The 24,132-nt window shown below is 48.9% G+C and overlaps 1 protein-coding gene and 1 non-coding gene across 2 annotated transcripts in view; one reads left to right on the top strand and one right to left on the bottom strand.

The window, feature by feature from the left end:
• Nucleotides 1-3,954: 3,954 nt before the first annotated feature.
• On the bottom strand, nt 3,955-4,059 carry LOC128777480 (U6 spliceosomal RNA). The gene has a single exon (XR_008422735.1). It is a non-coding gene; the product is annotated as a U6 spliceosomal RNA (small nuclear RNA).
• The window catches only part of KCNE2 (potassium voltage-gated channel subfamily E regulatory subunit 2), a 32,074-nt gene continuing 11,968 nt past the window's right edge, over nt 4,027-24,132 (top strand). The window contains exon 1 of the mRNA XM_019420262.2: nt 4,027-4,151. Within this exon, the coding sequence (XP_019275807.2) occupies nt 4,041-4,151 (111 nt within the window). The 5' untranslated portion in view covers nt 4,027-4,040. The remainder of the gene's footprint in view (nt 4,152-24,132) is intronic.

The raw sequence follows: 24,132 nt of genomic DNA, 5'->3' as shown, positions 1-24,132 counted from the left end.
CACATGCACACATGTGCTCGCCGTCTCTCTGTCTCAAAAATAAACATGAAAACAACTTTTTAGGGCCACCTGGCTGGCTCAGTCCAACTTGGGCTCAGGTCATGATCTCACGATTTGTGTGGTTTGAGCCCCGCCTCGGGCTCTGTGCTGACAGCTCCGAGCCTGGAGCCTGCTTCGGATTCTGTGTCTCCCTCTCTCTCTCTGCTCCTCCCCTGCTTACATTTTCTCTCTCTCTCTCTCTCTCTCTCTCTCTCGCTCAAAAATAAAAATTAACAGTAAAAAAAATTTTTTTTAATTTTTAACAAGAGCTTCCTTCTAAAACATTATCTCTAAGAGCAGGGAGGTTTCCTTAGGACCGCAAATAACGGTGCAAATAACGACAGCAAATGATTATTCAGTGTTCAGACTATACTGCTTCAGCTTCACGGTCTCCCTGCGAGGGAGGTGCTGTTGTCATCCCGCATTTTACAGATGTGGAGTCCAAGGCACAGAGAGGTCCAGTAATTTGTCCCAAACCACACAGCGAGTAAGTGGAGGAGCCAGGATTCAAACTGGACAGCCCACTAGAAGTCTATGGCATAACTGCTCCTCTTTTCTGCATCTTGGGGACAAAATTGGGTTCCCCTTCCGTGGTGGCAACTCAGCAGGCAAAGTGGATGCAGCTGAGCTGGTCTGGAGAGGGTGGAGAAAGTACCGACGGAACAGAATCCAGGACGGAGAGTAAGGGGCCAGGGGCCTCAGCCGCCAATGTCAGGGTCCTCCCCAGACGGCTTGGGCTCCCTGGAGGAAGACAGCCCTTCCGGTCCAGGGTTGCCTGGGGTTGAGGAGTCTTGCTTTGCCCAAGGGCCACGCAGTTGAGTGGACACACAATAGCAAGAGGGAGACAGATACAGATGTGAGGCAGGACATGCTCAGCGGAGTCAAACTCCTTGTGACTGAGTTCTGGCTCCACTGCTTTTTAAAAGAGTGATCCCTGGGCGTGCAGCTTTCCTAAGTCCAAGTGGAAGGAAGAGACGTCAGATACGGAGAGAAGTCATTGCCAAAGACGGACAGCCATGGCTGGCATAAATGGAGACAACTCTCTTTTCACGAGCACAGCTTTCTCTACAATCCTGAGGCTGAAGTTATCCATCAGTAGTGAGGAGAGCGTACCGTGAAAGCTGAAAAACATTAATTAGACAGGATACAGTACATTTACCTCTGCTGTTACAGCTTACCAGTTGTTTGTCCTGCCCATCCCATTGAGACAAAGAGATCTAAACTAGCTCCGTGGTGAGCTAACTTTTCAAGGCCAAAGCATTTATAGAAAGATTGGTCCAAAAGCCACGCAGAGAATCTGTGGCTCTCGGACACTGAGGGCTAAGAGGGTCTTTTCAGTTAGAGAAATTAAGGGGGAGAAGTGGTATGTGGCCGGCATCCGAGCCAATGTTGGTTGGGAGAACTTCGGGGGAGATTCTAATTTATCAGGTTGGAAGTTTCATTTCAGAGGTGGTCAAAGTCCAGTATTTTCAAAGACAAGCAAGCTAAATGTAGATCAATGGCCAGGACTGTTGGTGAAGGATGCAACCCATCATTACATGTGGTCACAGTGTCCCCAGAAACCCTCCTACCTAACAGAAGTCTCAGTGTATAAGCCTTGCCTCTCCAGCATATCACACAGCACAGGTATGAGAGAAGACAGACATTCCCAATAGTTAAAAAATAGTATTTCTTTGGGGAAAGGAAACAGATTGTATCAGGACAAAATCACACGTGGCTAATTTCCTAGAGTTTGACCTAAAAGTGAATAGATTTGTGGATACAATTTGTATAGACCTTCAACACAACTTTGTCTTCCAATGGTTACTATGGAATACTGACTTCCTGTGAAATTGGTGAGGATGTAAATTACAGTCATGAAGAAGGGATTGGTTTCGGGGTGACACACACCAGGCCCCCTGGAAATGGACAACATGGTGGCCCAGAGGAGGAGGTCCCCAGGCTTGCCAACGACACTAAATCCTTTTGTGCCTAAATCATCAAAGCGATAGAGAGAGATTTCAGGAATGACGGAGAGTAAGGGGCCAGGGGCCCATAAGTAACATACAAGCACCGATTAGTCCCTCAATAACAATTTGAACATTCATAATTATTTAGCGAGCGCCTGTCTCCGACCCCTGCTCCCCATGCCTTGTCACCTGCAATCTGAACCCTTGCAAGGGTCCTACAAGACAGATATTTCTATTTATAGAATGAGAAAGGAAAGCTTGGAGACAGCTCCAGGGTCTTTGTCTTCTGACAGGATAGTAAATTGCTAGGGCTCCATACAAAATGCTATAGACCGGCTGGCTTAAAACTTCAGAAATTTGTTGCACACAGCTCTGGAGGCTAGAAGTCCAAGATCAAGGTGCCCGCAGGGCTGCTTTCCTCGGAGACCTCTCTCCTTGGCTTGGAGACAGACGGCCATCTTCTCGCTGTGTCCCCACGTGGTCTCCCTTGGTGCACGTGCACCCTTGGTGTCTCTTGGGTGCGTCCAAATGTCCTCTTCTTACAAGGAAACCAGTCAGATAGGATCAGGGCCCACCCGAAAGGCCCCATTTTAGCTTTATCACCTCTTTAAAGGCCCCATCTCCAAATACATCCTGAGATACTGGGGGTTGGGGTTCTAATACACGAATACGGGAGGGACACAATGTAGCAGCAACTAGGGTGAACTATGGGGAACCATGGGATTGGAGAGTGGAAGATATATTTTCATTAATGGCAGACCGTGGAGGGCGGGGTGTGGGGGCGGGGGGGGGGGGTCAGAGGGTGAGGGATAGCTCCCCAAAATAAGCTGTGAGGAGAGAGAGCACCTCTCCTCCCCTCCTTCCTACACGCCCTCCCTTCCATCTCACGTGGAGGCTGGAGTCTCTTCCACAGGTCAAAAACACCACGTTGCTGTATTCATTGTCTTCACCCTAGGGTCTAAAAGACAGAGTTGTAATAAGAGACCCGGCCACCCCCACCCCACCCCAGGGCCGAATCAGAGCGCTGGACAGCTGCTCCAAACACAACATCATTCCATAGCACATAGTTGAGGTGGGGTGTGTGGAACGGGGCTAAAGTTACTTGAATTCTTTTCGAGGCTGACATCTTTGCAACCCGAGGCACAAAAAGCCCTCTCTCTGCATTCAATTTGTAGCAAAGTAAACAATTTGTAGCAAGTAAACAGGGTGCTCATTGTGTTGGTGTTCTGCGGCCTGAGCTCCAAAGAGGCCTTTTGTTTTAAAGGATTATTTTAAAATTCTTCCTTAGCTGTAAAAAGTTATTTTAAAAACCTTTTCCCAGACACCCCCATACCTCTCCTAAAAAAAAAAAAAAAAAAAAAAAAATCAAAAAACAAAAAACAAAAAACAACCCACCTACATTTATGAATAACAAGGAATGGTCCTCTGTGGCCCTGACTTCTAGTCCGGTCAAGTCCACGGGGTTTGTGGGGCGCTTTGAGGTGCAGGCGGGCTGTGAGGGAAGAGGAGGAAGCGTGATGACAGGGACAGCGTCCGCGGGAACAGACGAGCTCCTGCCGTGTCCGATATTGCTTGGGAATGATTTGGAGGAGGACGCAGGGTGGTGGTGGCTTTGCACAAACCCAGGGGGCGTCATTCGCCCTGGCAAAGCTGAGTCATTTGTCTCACCTGCAGGGTGACTGGAACCCCTGCAGGGGAGTAAAATCGAGGTACACGGGGGCCCAGCCCGAGTACTATCACACCGTCAGTATGATCCCAAGTGCCCCCATGGGCACCGTGAGAGTGACCCCTTGTGGCCAGTCCCCCAGGCCCGGTGGACCCCGTGGTCAGCCTTTCCGGAGGCGGCGCCAGGCTGCTCCACAGGGGCGCTGCAGCACCTCCTATCGGGTCCCCCCATCTCCATAAACAGGCCTCGCTACCTCACAAGAAGCTTCCGCCGGCCCACGGCCCGTGGGCCGGTCCAGATCGAAGGAAGATCCAAGTCACCTAAGTCATGTCCCTCCTTGCACAGGGGCCATGCTAATCTTCCCTGTGCTTTTCCAATTTCAGTATATGTGTCGCCAAAGGGAGCAGTCGTGTCCCTCCTTATGGAGAGAAGGGAACCGAGACCGAGAGAGAGAGGCCAGTGTCCAAGGCCCCGCAGGAAGTGAAGGGAAGAGCTCGGTGAGTGTCCCTCCCTCCTCCCTCCGCCAAAGCCTCCTCACTGTGACCCCTGCCTTCTCTGCTGTCAGCTAATTCCTCAGTTTCCACGGTGAGAACAGGGACCCTCTGTCCGAAGGCATTCGCTCCCATTACAATAGAAATACGTTAATACCCTGTTTCAGACCCATTCTTAGGAGCAGATTTGGCAGGTGAGAAGGTGAGACCCTAAGCTGTTCTGGGTGGTGTGCCCCTCCCCCCCGCCAGGAAGACAGGCAAGAAGCAGGGGGAGGGCAGAGAGGGGCCCAAGACAAGTTTGCACACTACACAATATTGCCTCCATCTGGCCTCGCTTGGATGGTCTGAATGATTTTGATATTATCCAGAAGACTGAGGATGCTGACCAAAGACTTCTCCAGATGCTCAGAAGTTGTGCTTCCAAGCATAATTCTTGGCTCTCCGAGAACCACAAGTAATTGATGACACCCCCCGCCTTTTCCACATCCTATTCTTTCCAGCTCCCGAACAGATAGATTTTCTTGTTTGTAGACTCATTCATTCCAGGCTTTGCGGTAATCTCAGAGTTGACAAACGCAAAGGCAGTGTGGTCGCATTCATCTGCGGTCACCTGGTCCTCATTAGGGCCATCGGAGGAGGCCAGGGACTGGTTTTGTGATTAGCGATTCCTCCTCCACGCCGGCCTGAGAGCTCTCAGCAGCCTTTTGTTGTTTGCATGGAGGCCTTGGAGAGCTCTGCCAGGCTCGGCTCAACATTTTCCACATGACTGATGGCATTCAAAGCTTTGCAATCCCAACAGGCAAATTTCTCGACTGGCTTTGTTTCTCGTTGGTTCAGGTTGGAATAAGAAGGCTCTTTCTGCCAGGAATGTCAGTGTGTGGTTGAGAAGTTGGCATTTTTCTATAAGGAGGCAGGGAAGCCAATTGGTAAGTGCCTGGGTGCCCGGGTGCCCGGGTGCCTCGTGCCAACAGTCAGAAAGGTTATTTCAGTATTTCTCGTTCTTAGTGGGGCAGAGACGGCGTGTCCTAGGGACACGGTGGGCCCACAGAGGAGGGTCTTCCTGGGGGGGCTCATGCCGTCGTGAGCCAAGCTGTCGCAAAGCTCTGCTTCGTGTGTTTTCCTAAGGCCACGAGGGGGCTGGGTTTGGGGCGGGGTGGAGGGCGCTCTGGATTTGTCTTCCATTTCTGCAGCTGTGAGAATGGCTTGGCCTCTGCCAAAGCCTTTTGTTCCATTTTTCTCTTGCTTCATTGGGACATTTCCGGAACCAAATATATCCAACTAGTCCTCAGCTTCAGGAGGTAATTGAATATCCAAATGCTGATCCTTCCATTGTCCAATGACCAGAACCAGCTGAAACACCCAATTTTGCAAAGCATTAAGCTCCAGTCTTTTCCCTCATTATCTCTTCCAATTATCACGTCTTCACATCTTTTTCTTATTGAGGTGTGTGAGGCCCACGTGAATTCTGAGAATTCTTATATTAAATTCCATTCTTCGGGCATACAGATCTCTTCCTCTTAGGGTGTTTTGTCCCACTGTACTTTGACATGGATTCCAAAGTCTGCATCCTACCGAAGACAGACTATTGTAATTATTATTTTGAAACGGACACATTTCTCAGCTCTTGGATCTGGGCCTGAAGATAAACACGGGTACTCAGGGGCCTTGAAACCCACACTGTCAGCGTGCTGATCCTTGCAGGCCTGTTAGATCAGTGCCAGACTAAACATAAAGCTGGCGCTCCCTCCCCAGGCCAACACTTTGGGGCTTTTGTCAACTGGGCAGGAGTGCAAATCCTTGAAGATTCTCTCCATGGAAAGCTTATTTCTTTATGTCCTTTGGCTCGGACCTTGGCTGGGGTTGGCCACGTGGCCTTGAGCTGCCCTGGGATGCCTTGACATTTCCTCATTTGGGCCTCTGGGGTCTTTGCCCTAACTAAGATGCATATCTCGGGGGGCGGGAAGGAGGGGTGACCGTGCTCTTGTTTCTTGGCCTCTGGAATTGAGAAGAAGCTTTGGGGTAAGGAAGGGTCCCAAGCTCCAGGCCATGCCCAGTTCCTGACCAGACAGGTGGAAGGGGAATCAGAGAGGCAGGTTGTGGAGGGGTGATGGCAAACAAGCGGGGAGTGTGAGTTTATTGCCTTGTGCTAAAGGTGCATCTGATGTTACTTGGGAGTCACTGAGCACCTGGGAAGCTGCACCCCTTTACCTAGTCTGGGACCTCCAGATAGGCAAACTCATCAGCTCCGCAGACACATTGGTGATTGGAAACCCGACTGTGTCCGATATGGTGATATTCCTGCCTCACTGAGTATCATTTACAACCCTCCTGAGCTGCCCCTGGCAGATCCTGGCGGTGCAGGTCAGTGCCCTGGGTGGTGGTCCTCCACGGTTCTTCTGATAGAGACTACCTCTCTAGTCCTCCCTGATGCTCCTCCTGCTGACTTCCCTTAAAGTTCCTATATCCCCATCTCACTCTCCTGACCAGAGAAGACGTGGGGAGAACCTTCCTCTTCAGGGAGGTTCTCCCCTCTTGAGTTCTTAATCTCCTCTCTTGCCCCCCCCCGGGTGACAACTGCTTCCCGGTGGCCGGTCTCTGGGGACTGTTTTCCATTGCCTTTCGAATATAGAATGTGTTCCTGAAATAAGGGAATCCCAACACACATTGTGACTGGGATGATGTGGAAGGCAGGTGCAAGGAGAAAGGAAGGGAGCTGGGATGGGTGGGGGAAGGCCAAGTCACCCATCTTGTCTCAGAAGAACCTCGGCTAGGTTCCATGCCATCCTGAGGTTGTCATGGAAACCACAGGGCTATAGAGTCAGACCATCTTCCTTTGGTGGCGGGGGGTGGCGGTCCCAGTCAGGCTGATGGGGGAAATGTGCATGATGTTTTGTGATGTCACCATTCACCCAGACAACAGCCAAGAGCAAAGGCCCAGAGGCCTCACCTTACGCTCCAAGCATAGGAACCATGCTCATTTACCTTTGCATGTCAATGTCAAGCACAGTTTCAGGCTCAAAGTAAAGACCCAAGAAGTGCTTGATGGTCTGAAGGAGCTCGGGCTGCCCAGGACCCAGATGTGAGAGGCAGAACCAGAGAAACAAGACAATAAGGCACTGGGTCCAGGGTCATGCCTGTCTTTAGACATTGGGTCAAGAGGGCCCCTAGAAAAATGAGAATTATTAGAATCCCATTCATATATTTTTCTTTGTCAATTTTGAAATAGGGAGTACTCATATTTACTAGTGAAACACCATGAAGATGTAGAAAGAAACAGCTCTACCTCCCTTCGTAACCCTTCCTCCTCTCTCATCTTGGTAAGCAGTTTTCTTTGCTCTTGGAATTCTAAGATTTCACCAAGTTACGTCTAGGTGTGTGTCTTTACAAAAAAAAAATAACCCTGTCTGGGACTTGGCCCTTTCCATCTGCAGCCTTAAATCTTGTATCAGACCATGGAGATTTTCTTCTGTTATTTGCTTAAATATTACTTCTCCTCCATCTGTTCTTCTCTTTCCCCCTCCATCTCTCCTTCTGACACTCCTCTTATCTGAACGTCCTATCTCCTGTTTTGTCCCTCTAAATCCCTTGCTATTTCCTCCTGTTTTCCAAATCTTTGTGTTTTCATATTATGAGCTCCTTCTTCCACTCGGTCCCATGGACCTTGAGCTCACTGATAAGCAGTGATTGTCCTCCTTTCAGTTATTTCCCACGTTTTAAAAATAAAACATAGGGGCTCCTGGGTGGCTCAGTCAGTTGTGTGTCTGACTTTGGCTCGGGTCATGATCTCGCAGTTCGTGAGTTCGAGCTCCGTGTCGGGCTCTGTGCTGACAGCTCAGAGCCTGGAGCCTGCTTCAGATTCTCTGTCTCCCCCTCTCTCTGCCCTTCCTCTGCTTTCTCTCTCTTTCTCTCTCTCTCTCTCTCAAAAACAAACTTAAAACTTTTTTAATGAAAATAATTTTCTTTTAGTTCCAGGAAGTCCTTTTCTTAGACTCTGTGTCCTCTTGAGAATTCTCACTACCTATTCATTCAAACCCCTTTGGTCTGTCCTGCTCCAACAGGGACCTCTTGGGCTGAAGGCTGCATCTTTCTCCCCCTTATCCCAGATGCTTAAGTGTTCCTGATTTTATAGTCTACCAGCAGGCAGATCAAGGTGAACACATTCGTCAAGCAGTGGCAAAACCAGCAGGCAATGGAAGGTTCAGCAGTTTCTGCTCTCAGGAGTCAACAGTAAACCAACTGGTCAACCATTTCTCTGTAGATCTGAGCAGGGTGTCCTCTCTTTGAGCTCCTGGGATCAAGTTCCCATCTTTTTTTTTTTTTTTTTAATTTTTTTTTTTTAACGTTTATTTATTTTTGAGACAGGGAGAGACAGAACATGAACGGGGGAGGGTCAGAGAGAGAGGGAGACACAGAATCCGAAACAGGCTCCAGGCTCTGAGCGGTCAGCACAGAGCCTGACGCGGGGCTCGAACTCACGGACCGTGAGATCATGACCTGAGCCGAAGTCGGACGCTCAACCGACTGAGCCACCCAGGCGCCCCTCAAGTTCCCATCTTAAAGAAGATGGAGGGTTGGGAATTATGAACACAGGTGGGAGAATTAGCTTCAAAGAGGAGGAAAATATTCCTTCTTCTGACCTACAAGACTGGCAGAGAAAGAATATGAGTATAGACCCTATACCTTTGTCATTTTGTGGGCACTAAGTTATGGGAGTTCATGGTCAATGATGGAGATGGGCTTGGGTAGCCATTTGAATGCTTCCTCTAATTCAAAAAGAAATAGCCACTGAGCTATTGCCTTCAACCTCCCAAGGCTTCTATTTGTCATGGTCAAGTCAGGCAGTTTGTGGCTTGAGTATCCCTTCCATGTCTTACACTGTTAGGCGCTCTGAGGAGTGAAAGAGAGTCAGAAGGTAGAGTTCCCACCCCAACATGCTTCCCTGTCCTTCAAGGACCTATTTGGTTGCCACGTTCTGATGGGCCACCAGGTCTTTGGGTCTTCAGGAGGAGATTCCCAAGGGGGCAGCTCTTCTACACAAACTTGGTGGTGCAGGGTGGCTCGGCAGGAAGGCACGAGGCTATAGCTTTCCTGAGAAGTCCTTGGTTTTCCTGTCTGTGGTGAAGGTAAGACTCAGGAGGAGCCCAGTTCTGGTTGGGGTTAGGTGGGATCCCTGAGAGGAAGGCCCAGGGGAAGTCACAGCCAGACCTCAAAGGGGAGTCCGTGTCACCAGGAGCGGGTACCTCTGATGGAGCCAAGAAGACTGACCACATGACCACAGTCTTTGGCCGCCATTTCCAGTCTGCCGAGGCTCAGCCAGCAGACAAGGGATATGGCCCAGGCGTCCCGAGGAGGCAGAAGTCACCACACCAAGAATGCTGAGATGTCCCCTCTGCCTTGAGGTTATAAAACCGCCACCACATCATACTCTCAGAGACCATGACCACCTTGGGGCCAGGGAAGAGAAATCACGGAGACTTAGAACTTGGGTTTTACTTATTTATTTTCTAAAAAGACTGAGCATAAGTGGGAGGACTTTTTAGATTTAGGATCTAGATAATAAAGCAGATCAGATTAGAGATTAATCTTTTCCCTTAACTGGCAGTGAAGATGAAAAGGAAGACAAATAAGTTTTAGACAACATAATGGAACTAGTTTTATTCCCCACACATCCAGGTTATATAGGGAATTTGGAAACACACACACACACACACACACACACACACACACACTCACATACTTTCATGTCTTTTGATTCTTTTTTTCTGACCCCATTGGTTAGATGACCTAAAATTTGTAGGAGAAACCACAAAAAGACAAACAACCCCACTAAAAAAATGAGTAAAGGACTTGGATAGACATTTCTCCAAAGAAGATATACAAATGGCCACAAAGCTCATGAAAAGATGCTCAATATCATTAGTTACCAGAGAAATGAAAATCAAACCCACAATGAGAAACCATTTCACACCCACTAGGATGGCCAGATCTTTAAGAAAGGGAAAATAGCAAGTGTTGTTGAGACTATGGTCAAACTAGAACCCACATACACTGCTGATGGGAGAGCCACTGTGGAAAACAGTGTGTAATTTCCCAATACATTAAACATAGAATTACCATCTGACCCAACCCATTCTGCTTCTGGGTGCATGCCCCAGGGTTTCAAACGAACACTTGATCAAGTGTAAACAGGGTTTCAAACGAACACTTGATCACAAGTACTCATAGCATTTTTCACAATATTTTTCACAACATTTTTCACAATAGCCAAAATTTGAAAGAACCCAAATGCTCATCAAGAGATGACTAGATCAACAAAATATGGTCTATCCATACCATGGAATGTTCTTTAGCCATAAAAAGAATGAAGTACTGATACATGTTACAACATGGATGAACCTAGAAAACATAATGCTAAATGGAAGAAACCAGACAGACAACCACATATTGTATGATTCTGTTTATTTGAAGTGTCCAGAATTGGCAAATCCATAGACCCAGCAAGCAGATTAGTGGTTGTTAGAGGCTGTTAGGGAGGGAGAAAAGCAGAGGGGCTGCTCAGTGGGTACAGGGCTTCCATTTGGGGTTATGGAAAGTTCTGGAACTGGATCATGGTGATGATTGCACATTATAAAGACACTTAATGCCACTGAATTGACAACACTTCAAAATAGTAAAATTTGTGTTATGTGTATTTTACCACAACTTTTAAAGATCCTTAGGAGAGGGGCATCTGGATGGCTTCATCAGTTAAGCCTCCAACTTTGGCTCAAGTCATGATCTCACGGTTTGTACGTTTGAGCCCCGCATCGGGCTCTGTGCTGACAATGTGGAGCCTGCCTGGGATTCTCTCTCTCTCTCCCTCTCTCTCTCCGCCCCTCCCCCACTTGTTTTCTCTCTCTCTCTCTCTCTCTCTCTCTCTCAAAAATAAATAAACTTAAAATAAAATCCATAAGATGAAATGTCTTGGCTGGAATATTTACCCCATATTGATAAAGCTTGTATCCTTTGGATGCTTGCTGCATGTTAGGGTTTTGTGTGGACCCTCTCGTTGGGTCCTCATAGCAATCCTAGGAGCTGGTGTCATTATTCCCATTTGCAGGGGAAGGACACAAGCTTACAGAGCTAAAGTGACTGACCAAATCCCAAGGAACGTGACTCAGGATCCCAGCGGTGAGGTGAGAAAGAGCGAGGGGCTGTGAAGTTCTCCGATCTCCTGAGGGCATCGGGTAAGAGTTCGGGACGCACACTAACTTTCAATAGTAGAGGAAGATGCTCCCCATATCATCGGGGTGAGGCGCGGGAGGCACTGTTGTAATCACTTAAAGCTTTGGTCTCTGACGAATGGCAAAACAGGGATGGGAAAGGGCATCTAGGAGGAGACACCTTCCCAAAGCCTGTTGGAAGGAAGCCCAAAGTCACAAGGACAATCGTCCATGGAGGAGGAACTGGTGTTCCCTGGATTGTGACTTAGGGGCCTCCTCCATGGAGAATGTGGGCCCGACTCGAGAGATGCCACTTTTTCAGGGTTTCCCCAGCCCTGGAGGCTGGAGTCCTCTCTCACCAGTGCTACACATCAGTTCCTACAAAAAAGGGCCCAAGAAGGCCTGCTGAAAAAGAGCAGTGGGGTGACACATGGCGGGGGGGGGGGGGGCACCGTGCATGAGCAGCTGTCTCCTAAAGGACTTTAGGATGACGGCCAGCTCTGTCCCTGCTACAAACTGGTGGCAAAAAGTCCAGTCGAAGGACAAGCTTCAAGTGTGGGTGTGATGAGCAGAAAGGGTGTGCTCTTGGCATTGGCTACCCCACCGCTGGGCCGCCGTGCCTGGGTCCCCAGTGAAATCCCATACAGTGTTCCCCTCCCCGAGGATCGCTGGTCAGAGCCAGCTCTTTGGAGAGCGGTGATAAGGATTCTCTGTTTGGGCAGTAATTGGCATCAAAGCCACAGTCTGTCATAGGACATCGCTTGACTCCTGTCCTTGCGAAAAAAACTTTCTGATGAGATTATCGCTCGGGCTTCTTCTGAGTTACTAAAATAGAAGTGGCAAATACTTTCAATCTCTCATGCCAACCCCTATTAATTGTAATGGCTTCCCGGGGTGAAGTGTGGAGAAGGATTCTGAGCTCACGTCTAAGACTCAGGAGAAAAGATAACCACTCTTGATTAGTGATGTCTGCAATGGGCAGATAACAGGTACAGGAGTGGAGGTGGCTGGTTCCTATACTGTGGGCATCGCTGCTCTTGAATGATGACGGCTCGGCCGTGGGCTGGGATGAACACCCTCGCTGTCATCGGGATTCACGGAAAGAAGTCCAAGGGCATTCATGCCCTAGAAAATCTCCGGAGGTGATGATCACTCTCTTCCATCCTGGGGGTGGAAAATAAACCTCCCGGAAAGACTCCTTTCTTCTCCATTATTTTGCGCTCCCGAGAAGGGCAGCGGGTCAAGGGCTATTTCCTCCGCTTCCCCCAAGGAGCGAACTGATTGTTGGCCAGAGGGGCCTCTTTCTCCAAGGCTGTTCTGGAACTCTTATTTGCCCAGGGCAGCTGCAGCCACACAGTTTGTTTCTCGTCATGGAAAGCTGAAGCTTCTCAGAGCCCAAGCTAAATACTGGCTGCGGCAGAACATCCAGTTTTTTTCATGAGCCCCCGGTGAATTGAAACCCAGAAGCCAGAGGCACACCTGCCAATTATTACAGTTAATTCTGTGCAGGCTTGACTCAGGAACCAAGACAGAGAGTTCTGTTTGCTGCTGGGGGTGCGCGGGGCGGGCGGGAGCGGCCGTGGCCATGGGCTGTGAATACCCCCTGTGTGTGCCCAAGCTGGTCCTGGCAGCCACGGTGGCCTCCCTCGCACCGGGAGTCTGGCATCCAAGTGGGACTTCAGTGGGGCCTCCTCCCCTTGACTCTGCATCTGCAATCAGAGATGGTAACTGTCAAGAACTTTTCTTCCTCCTGCTGTATGCCCCAGCCACCCACCTTCCCCTTAAGAACTCGGCGAAGAACACTTCTGTTTATTTTTTTCCGACGAGAAGGAGAAAGAGACACTCAGCTTGAAACCGTGGGGTTTTTCTGTTGCCTTTTCTCCCCTGACGCGTTGCCTCCTAAGATCCTGTCGATCTGGCCAGAGAACAGTCACCCTTTGTGCCCTAGAAGCTCCTTGGGTGGTGGGCCACCGGTCAAGTTCTAGCTTGGTCTTGCCTGCCTCGGGGGGGGGGGGGGGGGCTTGATTCTGACTGCTCAAGGCTCTCCTAAATTTCCCCAGGCCTCCTTTGTCTGATCAACTGATTCGTCCGCTCATTGGTTCATTGGTTTCTAGTGAGGCAGGTAACTGGGCTGGGCGTTGGGAAGACCGTGGAGAAGAAGCCAGATTTACTGTTCTCCAGGGTCGAGCGAGAAAGTAGACGGTAAGTTATAATTACACGGTAATTGAGTACTGTCATAGTAATGCTAGGAGGGGATACACAGGGAGCTGTGGCCAGAGTCCTAGGGATAGAATCCAGCGCTGTTCCTCAAGAGGGGGGTGAGTGCACGTAAGACATTATAGCAGCACCTGGTGTGTGGTGCAAACATATCAGAAAGGGACTTAATCTAGACTGGGGGAAGGTGCCATCAAGGACATTGTCCCCAACTTCCTTGGCATCTGAGGGGAGACCAGAAGGGCGAGTGGGAGGAGTCAGAGGGTAGATCTAGGCAAGCGGGACCGCAGGTCTCAGGAGAAGAAAGAGCGTGTAAAGGGCGCCGGGCTCCTTCCAAAGCTGAGAAGACTAGAGAGGCTAGAGCAGGAAGAGCCGCGGGGAGCCCGGCTCGGGTGACCACATGCAGCCCGGAAGCCACGTGGACGGGAGCCTCCTTCTTTGGGGCTCAGGGAGTCCGTGGGGGTGATTAGCAGCAGGCGTGGCACCCCCATTCCTGCTCTCGTCCCATGGCCCTGGATGTTGTCTTCCTGTTCCTCAGAAAGACCAGTCATGGGCCAACTTGATGGCCCACGTTGGACACTATGCTGGGGCCAAGATGGTGATAAGCGGCGGGTGGACCCAGCGGTGGGTGACCTCAGTGTCCAGAGGAGGGAGCCGTCACCTCTTCCAGCTAGGCAGGGGCCCCGGTGGCACGTCTGGAGGGGACACTTGCATTGCTTCTAGAACAACAAGCCTGCCAGTCGTAAAAAGTGGGGGGCAGAGCGGCGAAGGGCGTGGTCAGCGGAGGGAATGTTTCACCGAGCTGCACGTCCACTGACCCTACAACATTCAGGCCTCTTTAGTGATCCGGGCACTGGAACCGCATGTCGGTATGAAACCTCTCCTGGTGGTGCAGGAGCGGGGGCTTCATTCCAAACACTGTGCTGGAAAAGGACGTAGCCGGGAGGGGGCAGGGTTGGGCTGGTCCCTCTCGGATGAAAACCTCCATCCTCTGTGACTGGCAGCGACAAAGGATGCTGGGTCATGACTTCTCTGGCTCTCCCATGCAACTTAGATGTGCCCTCCCGGGGAGATTTCTCCACCAGAAAACTGATCTACTAAACCTCATACCTGCCGGGGTCCAAGGGGCCCCTGTGCCCCGTGCTCCCCTCTGGCCTTGGCTGCAGCAAATGTCGCCTCACCGTGGCCCAGCTCCCCGAGCCACCTTAATCACACGGTATAAGCATCTATTTTAGTTACATAAACAGAGTTGTCTACATTTGGATCCCGGGGCTGGCTGCAGGAATTTGTAAACAGCATGGTGTATGCGTCTCGAAGCAACTTGCCAGGACGCACTCTTTCCCACTGCCTGTTGTCCAGTTTTCCCTTTTATAGAGAGTCTGGCTGGGAAAGAGAGACAGAACTTATTTGGGAATAGAGGACAATCTCTCCGGCAAATTCCTTTCTCCCACTCTTTCAACCACTACCTCCTTTTCTGAAATTTTGAGGTCTGGTGCAAAATTAAGACTGCCTTTGAGTTCTGGGTTCCTCCTCAATGCTAGCTTCTCAAAAATATAAATCTAAACTCCACGGAAAACAAACTTGGGGAGAGTTTACTCCCAGAAGGGTAGCCAGGAATTTTGAATTCGAGGCAGGTTCTAAAAACGACTGGACACTGCTGTCCCTATCATAGCCAAGACCCCGTATGACATCGTGACGTCCCTCTTCAGCTCCAAGCAGGGGCTCGTAAGGTTCCAAACTAATGACATTCTTGGAACCGCAAAGAAGCGGTAGCCTCGAGGGGGAGAGGGGCATTCCTTTTTTTTTTTTTTTTTCCAATTTTCATTTAATAACGATTAATGAAGCATCTGTTTGGATTAGATGCTACATCCGGCACGGGGAGCCTTAGAAGGTACACGACACAAACCCTTGGCATCAAAACCCAGCAAAGGTGGGATGTCAGGACTCGTTTTGATAGACCTGGGATGGCGGAGGGAGTTGAGGTTGACTTAGTACGCATCTGCTGAATGAATGAATGAGTGAATGAATGAATGATAGGTCTGTGCTGGAGAAGGAAGCCCTCTACAGTGACTGAAGTCAAATCTTCATCTGAAACTCAACGCAAGGTAACTTTCGCTCAAACTTAAAGCTAGGGTCACAAACTGTCCTGCCTTGCCTGGGATCGAGGCGATTCCCAGGATGCAGAATGCAAAAGAATTCCCAGACAAACTCGGTACAAGTTGGGCCGCTGGTTGTAACTTCAGAGAAAAGAGAACTAGGTGGTAACCACAACCACAGATCTGTTTTAACTTCATCTCCGCAGAGAACTGCAAAGCAAATTCATGGCTTCTTATCATCCAAAATGCAGGAAGGGTCTGGAACAGTTATCTGCTTCTCAAGAACATCCATATATGGAAAAGTTGAAGTTAGAGTACCCCGCAATTTTAAACAGTTGATGTTCAGTGAAAAGGTTCTATACTCTACCTAGATGTCGCATTTCTTTGCTTTTTGCTGTCAAGGGCAACCCTTTTAGAAACGCGAGCAGATGTTAATATTTAATGATTTGATTTCTAAGAAAGCAAGGGATGTCTGCTATTTAAAAAGAAAAAAAGAGTTTAATGTGCCAGCAATGCTATAGTTGAGCCGGAGGCATGCACGGTGATAGGATAGTATGAGAATCAGCGGAGAAAGCTTCTGTGAAAAGTCTGGCTGGTCGGCGCCGCGGGAAAAGCTCAGCGTTGGCGCCACCTGGTGTCCGCTTTGCGAGTTTTAGGTATAAAACCCCGGGAGAGGCACACTGCTCGTTTTAATGCTCAGAAAATGACAGGAAGGGCCGCTGTGGTCACCCCCAACAGTCTTGTATGTATGTTGTACCAGGCGCAGCTGTGTAAAACAACGACCTATACCTTGGTCCTTTATTCTAAAGCCTTTGAGTCCGAGATCATGACTTTCCCAGCCATTTTTCCTTATCTGTCAGATGGGGCTCACTGTCAGCAGCCTTGCAGATTGGGGTAAAGACCAGAGGCATGGGACACAGAGTGCCTCGCACACGGCCTGGCACACAGTACGTTCTCAATAAATGCATAGCTCAGCCAGCAGCAATGGGTGTCGACATGATTGCTGGGCAGGAGGCCGGGTGAGCCTGGGAAAGTTGGCCAGGGGCTGTGACTTCAGATTGTATTTGAACTTTGGTGCTGGTAGCAATTTCCTGAGAGAGGACAGTGCATTAAGTGCAGTGTGAGAATCAGACAATGCAGCTGGAGCGTGGTTTCTTCAATGGCAGCAAAGCACGAGGTCAAATTTCCCGGGCAAGACGTGCCCCCGAGGCTTGCATAAGGCTCTTAGGTCCTGCCCCACCTTTGACAAGTTTCCAGAGATGTCACAGAGCAGAGACAGCTCTGCCTGCCACTGGGAAACAGGGCAGGTAGTGACAATAACGGAAGGATTGGACTAAGGGGGAAGGGATGGTCAGGTCCCTCCTCAGCATCTGGTTCCTTCCTGTGTAGAATCAATGGGCTGGACTGCATCATCTTTAAAGCCTCGTATAGCACGAATCTTCTAGAGTCCTAGGGGTTCCCACCCGTGAATCCAAAACACGGAGGTTTGCTGGCTGGCGAGGAGACGGAGCACCTAGAATTTCCGCGCGTTGCAGGTCGGCACGTAAAACGGCACAGCCTCCCCGGAAACTAATTTGGCAGTTTCTTATCAAACTAAACACACATCTGTGACCTGACCCAGCAAGTGCACTCTTGAATGCCTACCCCAGAGAAATGAACATGTAACATTCACACCCAAATCTGTATGTCGATGTTCATAACAGCTCTGTTCACAATTGCAAGAAACTGAGAACAACTCAGATACCCTTCAGCAGATGAGTGGTTGAACATCTGTTTACTGGAGTATTATTCAGCAGCTAACACTGACATACACATGCACGGATCTCACGGCATCATGCTCAGTGGGCAAAGAGCCAGTCTCAAAAGGTTATAAACTGTATAGTCCCAGTGTAGAGCATTCTAGAAGTGACAGATTCATAAAGAAGGCAACCAGGGAATAAGGATAGGAGTAGGGGTGTGAGTAGGTGAGGAGTAGGGGTGTAGGGGGGTGAACGTAAAGGGAGGCATGTAAAAGTTAGTTCCTCGATGGTGATGGGGCAGTTCTCCCCCTCATTGTGGTGCTGCTTCCATGAATCTAGAGGCCAGATGAAGTTGCACCAAATTATACACACGCACAGATGAGTCCAGGTAAAAACAGTGAAAATCTGAATTCAGTCTGTGGGCTAGATAACAGCACCATATCAGTGTCAGTTTCCTGTTTTGTTTTGTTTTGTTTTAATATTTATTTTTGAGAGAGAGAGAGAGCCTGGGCAGGGAAGGGGCAGAGAGAGAGAGGGAGAGAGAGAATCCCAGGCAGGCTCCGGGCTGTCAGCACAGAGACCAACGCGAGACCCCAGTTCACAAACCGTGAGATCGTCACCCGAGCCGAAGTCAGACGCTCAATCGACTGAGGCACCCAGGCGCCCCAGGTTTCCTGGTTTTGATAATATATTATAGTCATGCACGATGTCACCACTGGAGGAAGCTGGGTGAAGGGTACGTGGGACTCAACATTTTTGCAACTTCCTCTGAGTCTATCCTGATTTCGAAATAAAAATTAAAAAGAAATACATAGACTGGTTGCATGTAAGCGAGGAATTGCTAAATTCCACTGCCGACACCATCATTACACTATGTGTTAACGAACTTGAATTTAAATCAAATCAAATAAAAAAGAATGGTTGTATCCACCACCCTCTAAAATAAAAATCAAGGGGCCCCTGGGTGGCTCAGTCGGTTAAGCGTCCGACTTCAGCCCGGGTCACGATCTCGCGGTCCGTGAGTTCGAGCCCCGCGTCGGGCTCTGGGCTGATGGCTCAGAGCCTGGAGCCTGCTTCCGATTCTGTCTCCCTCTCTCTCTGCCCCTCCCCCGTTCATGCTCTGTCTCTCTCTGTCTCAAAAATAATAAATAAACGTTAAAAAATTAAAAATAAAATAAAATAAAATAAAATAAAATTAAATTAAATTAAATTAAATTAAATTAAATTAAATTAAAATCAAAAAAGAAATAAACCCAGAGCCTTGCCAAGGGCTCTTGGCAGTTAGGGCCGGCAGGGAAGAGGGCTCCTCCCACCCAGGCTGTTTTTATCAGCTGCACACAACTGAACACCTTTGGACTTAGTGGCTTTATGAGTCACGTACGCTTGAATAGTGCTGTGGGGACACAGTGTGGCTGTTTTGAACACCGCAGCCTCTGGTTTACATTTTGTTTCTCTAGCCCTAGCAGAGGGGAACCGATTATAAACACCCTGTCTATCAAGCTTGAAAGACCGTAAAATAGAAAGCGGTCATCAGGGGGGCGCCTGGGTGGCTCAGTCGGTTAAGTGTCCGACTTCGGCTCAGGTCATGATCTCACGGTCCAGGGGTTCGAGCCCCGCGCTGGGCTCTGTGCTGACAGCTCAGAGCCTGGAGCCTGTTTCGGATTCTGTGCCTCCTCTCTGTGCCTTGTTCATGCTCTGTCTCTCTCTGTCTCAAAAATAAATAAAAACGTTAAAAAAAAAAAAGTTAGAAAGTCATCAGGAATTCTCCAGAGCTGGACAGCAGGTGCCCCTGAGCCCTCCCTTTCCTGGATGAGTGGTAAAGCTGTGCTTTCTGCTTGAGGTTGCTAACCAGAAGCAGAAACTTCCATTTTTAATTTTATTCTGTTGTGGTAGGAACATTTTGCATGAGATCTACCCTATCACTGATCTTTAAGTGCACAATACAGCATTGTTGACTCCAGGTACAATGTGAGACAGCAGATCCCTGGACATTTTTCATCTTGCTCGGCTGAAACTTCATGCCTGTCGGGTAGTAACTCCCCATTTCTACCTCCCTCCGGTGCCCGGCAACCACCTTTCCGCTCTCTGATTTTCTGAATTGACTCTTTTAGGCATTTCATAGAAGTGGAAACAGGCAGTGTTTGGTTTTTCTGTGACTGGCTTATTTCACTCAGCGTAACGTCCTCAAGGTTGATTCGTGTTGTCACGTAACAGAGAATTTTCCTCTTCTTTTTTTTTTTTTTAAATTTTTTTTTTTAATGTTTTATTTATTTTTGAGACAGGGAGAGACAGAGCATGAACAGGGGAGGGTCAGAGAGAGGGAGACATAGAATCTGAAACAGGCTCCAGGCTCTGAGCTGTCAGCACAGAGCCCGACGCGGGGCTCGAACTCACGGACCGCGAGATCATGACCTGAGCCGAAGTCGGCCGCCCAACCGACTGAGCCACCCAGGCGCCCCAAGAATTTTCCTCTTCTTAAAGGCTGGCTAATATTCCATTGTGTGTGTGTCGAGCACATTTTCTTCATCCGTCTATCTGTTGATGGACTCCTAGGCTGTTTCTGCATCTTGGCTATTGTAAATAGTGCTGCGATGAACGTGGGGAAGCAGGTATCTCTCTGAGACCCTGATTTCAATCCTTTGGGGTAAGTCTCCAGAACTGGGATTGCTGGATCATATGGCAAGTCTAGTTTTAAATTTTTAGAAGACCGTTAGGTGTAACAACTGTACCAGGCTGCCTTTCCACCATCAGTGTGCAAGGGTTCCAATCCTTCCACATCTTGGCCAACATGTGTCTTTGGATGTTTTGATAGTGGCCATCCTGACAGGTCTGAGGCGAAGCAAGTTCTTGAAGCTACCACCCTTTGGAACCCACCAAAGCCCTGGGGATGGTTTTCCCCGACAGGCAAGGAATCGTGGGTTTGTTCTAAATGTGCAAGGAGACATTTCTTGGAAGAGACTTATTAAGGGAACAGCGCTTGGGTTTAACACATGTCCCCCCACTGAGGCCGACCCTGAGTGTGTCAGGAGGGCAGGAGAGCTGGGAGTCTGTGGGGTGGTTGTTCCCAAGGGAGTGTCGGGTGGGGGGTGGGGACCGTGGGAGGGGAGGGTCTCTTCTTGTTCTGCGGACTCTCCAGCCCCGGGCTTCTGTCTTGGAATTAGACACAGAAGCTCCAGGGAAAACGCACTCAACTCAGTGCCCACGTGAAGGGCTTGGGAATGAGGAGAGACGTCGCCAATGACCCATCTGGAAAGAATTTTGTTGGGCCCACAAACAGGACCTGGGTTCTCAGCAAACATAGGCCTGATTCTTGGCAAAACCAAAAAGAAGACCCCTTCCTCTGTCTCTTTCTCCACATCGGTCTGTTTTCCCCTACAAGGGCCCACGGGCCTTCCACAGCTCCTGGGAGCGAAGCCCCCATGGCTGTCCCTCGAACTCCAGGCCTCCCCTCTCACCTTTCCATCTAGTTTTAACTCCCACAAACCCTCATGCTGAGGCTTCTTCTTTGTTTGCTTGGATTCTCTTCCTCACTGAAAATCATCTTTGTGTAGTAACTGTAGTATAATGGTATAAAGTGTCGTTTCACTCCAGATTAATGCCCTAGGTAAAAATGCCACGGGTGATTCTGGGGTGACATATAACTCTCAAACGTTCCATGCTGCCTTCATTTCCCCGAAGAGAAATTGCAGACAATGCCCTGCCATTGGGCCCCTGACATCTGCCTCTGTGTCTTTGGCTCCGCGTGCTTTGCTGAAGTTCAATCCTGTCAAGGAAAATAGAGCACGAAGAAGCTGAGGGGTCCTCTGGCTTTCCATTGCGAAGTAGCCCCCCTGTTTCTTGGTGGCCAGATTCTCACCCCCAGACGCACAAAGCCAGCAAAGTTGGGGGAGCACCTTGGGTGAAGGCGCCATCTGAAAAGGATACACTTTAACAAAGCCCAGTTTGCTCTTTCCAAAGAAGCATCTCACAAGCATCCTGTCTCCTTCGTTGCTAAACAAAAGAAGCCCCAACACGGTTGGGAAGTGAAGTTCTTGGTGAAGCCATAAATGTTGGAAATGGTCAAGCTTGTGTTCGACTTCAAGAAGGGGGAACATTTGAGAAAGTCCTCAGTCAGACTGAGTCACTGCTCCAGAACCATTGTCACCTCTTTGAGAATCTGAAGCTGGGCACAGAGAAATCAGTTGCTCTGTAAGCAGCTGCACAAAAGCACCAGTGGTGTCTCAGCACAGCCAGGTCCAACTTTTAACAAAACCCCTTATGTTCGTGCTAAAACCATCAAAGGAAGTTTCCTGTTTTATGTCCCATTTGGAAACTTCAAGGATCGTGAGTGCTTTTGAAATGATGCAAAGTTTCCCTTCCAGGTATCTTTCTGATTGGAAGCATGATCTTGGTACCTTGTAAATCGATGGGGTTGTTTGTTTCATCAGCGCCGGAATCTAGAATTGCCGTCTTTTCCGGGAGTTTGGGAAACGTTGAGAGCTTCTGTTCAGCCAGACTCAGAAAAAAGCAATACAGACCAAGTGCGTGCTGTCATGGAGCTCAAGGTCTAGGAGAGACAAGAAAAGTAAACAGCCAGCAATAAAATAGGGTGGCTTCAGAATTCAAAGATGCCATGAACAAAGGATGCAGGCTGTGCACAGACTCCATGCCCGCTCTGAGTGGTGTCCTCCTTTTCTGTACTGCCCGACCTATGCTACAGTATGCGGGAGCCTTGCACAACTCAGACAATAAATAATGCTACGTGGAAAATAAAACAGGGGGAGTGGTGACTAGGGTGGGTGTCAGTATTACAGATTGGGACGGCAGGAGAAAACCTGTCTGAGAAGATGTCATTTGAAGCGAAGAAGTGAGCTGTGTTAAGATCTGCAGGAAGAACATTCCAGGCAGAGAGAACAGCCGATGCAAAGGTGCTATGGCAGGCTGAGTAATGCCCCCTCAAAGGCATCTACACCCTAATCCCCGGAACCTGTGAATATGTTACCTTACGTGGTAAAAAGGACTCTGCCGTTGTCATTGACTTGGTGGTCCTGAGATGAGAAAATTATCCTGGATTGCCTGGGTAGGCCAGATACGATAACGAAGTCCTTAGAAGAGGAAGGCAGGAGGGTCAATCAGAGGGAAGAAGATGTGATGGTGGAAGCAGAGGTTGGCATGATATGAGGAAGGGCCACCACCCCTGCCACGGAATTAGGGCAGCCTCTAGAGGAAACGAGTTCTCCCTTCAGAGTCTCCAGAAGGAAGCACTCTACCTTCACTTTGGACTTCTGACTTCCAGAACTTTAAGATAATAAATTTGTGTTGTTTTAAGTCACTAAGTTTGTGGTAATTTACTATACCCATAGTGTGAAACTAATACAGATGCTACAGCAGAAATAAGAAGAAGAGGGAAGCCAGGATCAAACTACAAAAGGAAGAAGAGGTCAGAGAGGGGACCAGGCATTCTGGACTTTATTCTGAAGATGATGGGAAAGCAGTAGGGAGGTTTATACAGAGAATAGCATGTTCTGATTTATGTTTCTAAAAGATCACCCTGCTCACTCCTGGGGAAGTGGATGAATGGGGACAATGAGTGGAAAGCTGAAGACAGTGGCCAAGACATGACACTGTTCAGCCCTGAGCCAAGGCTGACTTGGGATGTGTTTTGAGGTGTCAAATTAAAACACAAAACCACTAGAGAAGAAACAAACAAAGCTGAGTTTTTGCTTTCCCGGCGTAGGAAACAAGTTTAAAGAACTTGTCTGTGCAGAAATGGGAAGAAGTAGGCTCAGGGCAACAGGGAGAAAGTACAACAAAAAAGGGCAAGATGCTGAGAACAGGTGTCTGGATGGCTTAGGAAATGGATGGTGATTCTTCTTTGCATTTGGCCCTTATGCCAGTTAACAGCACAAAAGTCCCAGCATGTTTTTTCAAAGAGGTTGGGATGGGTTGCTAAGGTTCTGGTGGGTTCAGTGTCACTGAGTAGGCAAATTCATACATCCAGGCTCAAGAGTGTTCTTTGATGGGAGGCAGCCAACAGTATTTGCTAATGGATTGGATGTGGGAGTGTTGGTTTACAATTCTCCTTGGAGCTTCTCTGGTATAACCTGAAACCAATCCCTCTACTCAGAGGGCAAGGAGGGAACAAAGAAAGAGGCGGCTCCAGGTTGGTAGGTGGCAGTTTTAAAGTTCCAGAGGGAACATACATATGAGCCTTCCCTTAGGTGGCATCAAGGTGAGTAGATCCCTGCACCTACTTGCCAGATCTTAAAAGTTTATAAAGAGGCCTTAATTGGGTCTAGACACATGTACTGTGCAGGTGTTCTCAACACCCCATCACTATCTCAAGGCCATGTCTTTGGAGCAGCCCCTGGGAACAGGAAAGGAGAGCAGAACCCACATTCCAAGGACAGGGTGGGGAACAAGGAGCCCCCCAGTGCCCCAGTCCAGCTCACAGGTCAGTTGGTGGTCATACCTTTTCGATGACCTTTCCCAACAGGGAGGTGAGGAGAAGAGAGGAATCAACACCAATTCTTATCATTTGGGCTTAAGAAACTGATGGAGCATTGGGAGGAGCAGATTTGGTGGAAGAATTAAAAGTTCTGCTTGGACCTTGAGGTTGAGATTCCCATTAGACATCCACGTGGAAATGTCAAGCAAGCATTTGGATATTCGAGCCTGAAGTTCAGAGGAGTGGACTGGTCAGGGGATATAAATTTACGAGTGAACTACATAACCATGGATGTTTAAGAAATCAACT

The sequence above is a fragment of the Panthera pardus genome, unplaced genomic scaffold (assembly GCF_024362965.1).
Source record: "Panthera pardus isolate Hobbes unplaced genomic scaffold, ASM2436296v1 HiC_scaffold_16, whole genome shotgun sequence".
Classification (NCBI taxonomy): Eukaryota; Metazoa; Chordata; class Mammalia; order Carnivora; family Felidae; genus Panthera; species Panthera pardus.
This window is presented reverse-complemented; position numbering and strand designations above follow the sequence as displayed.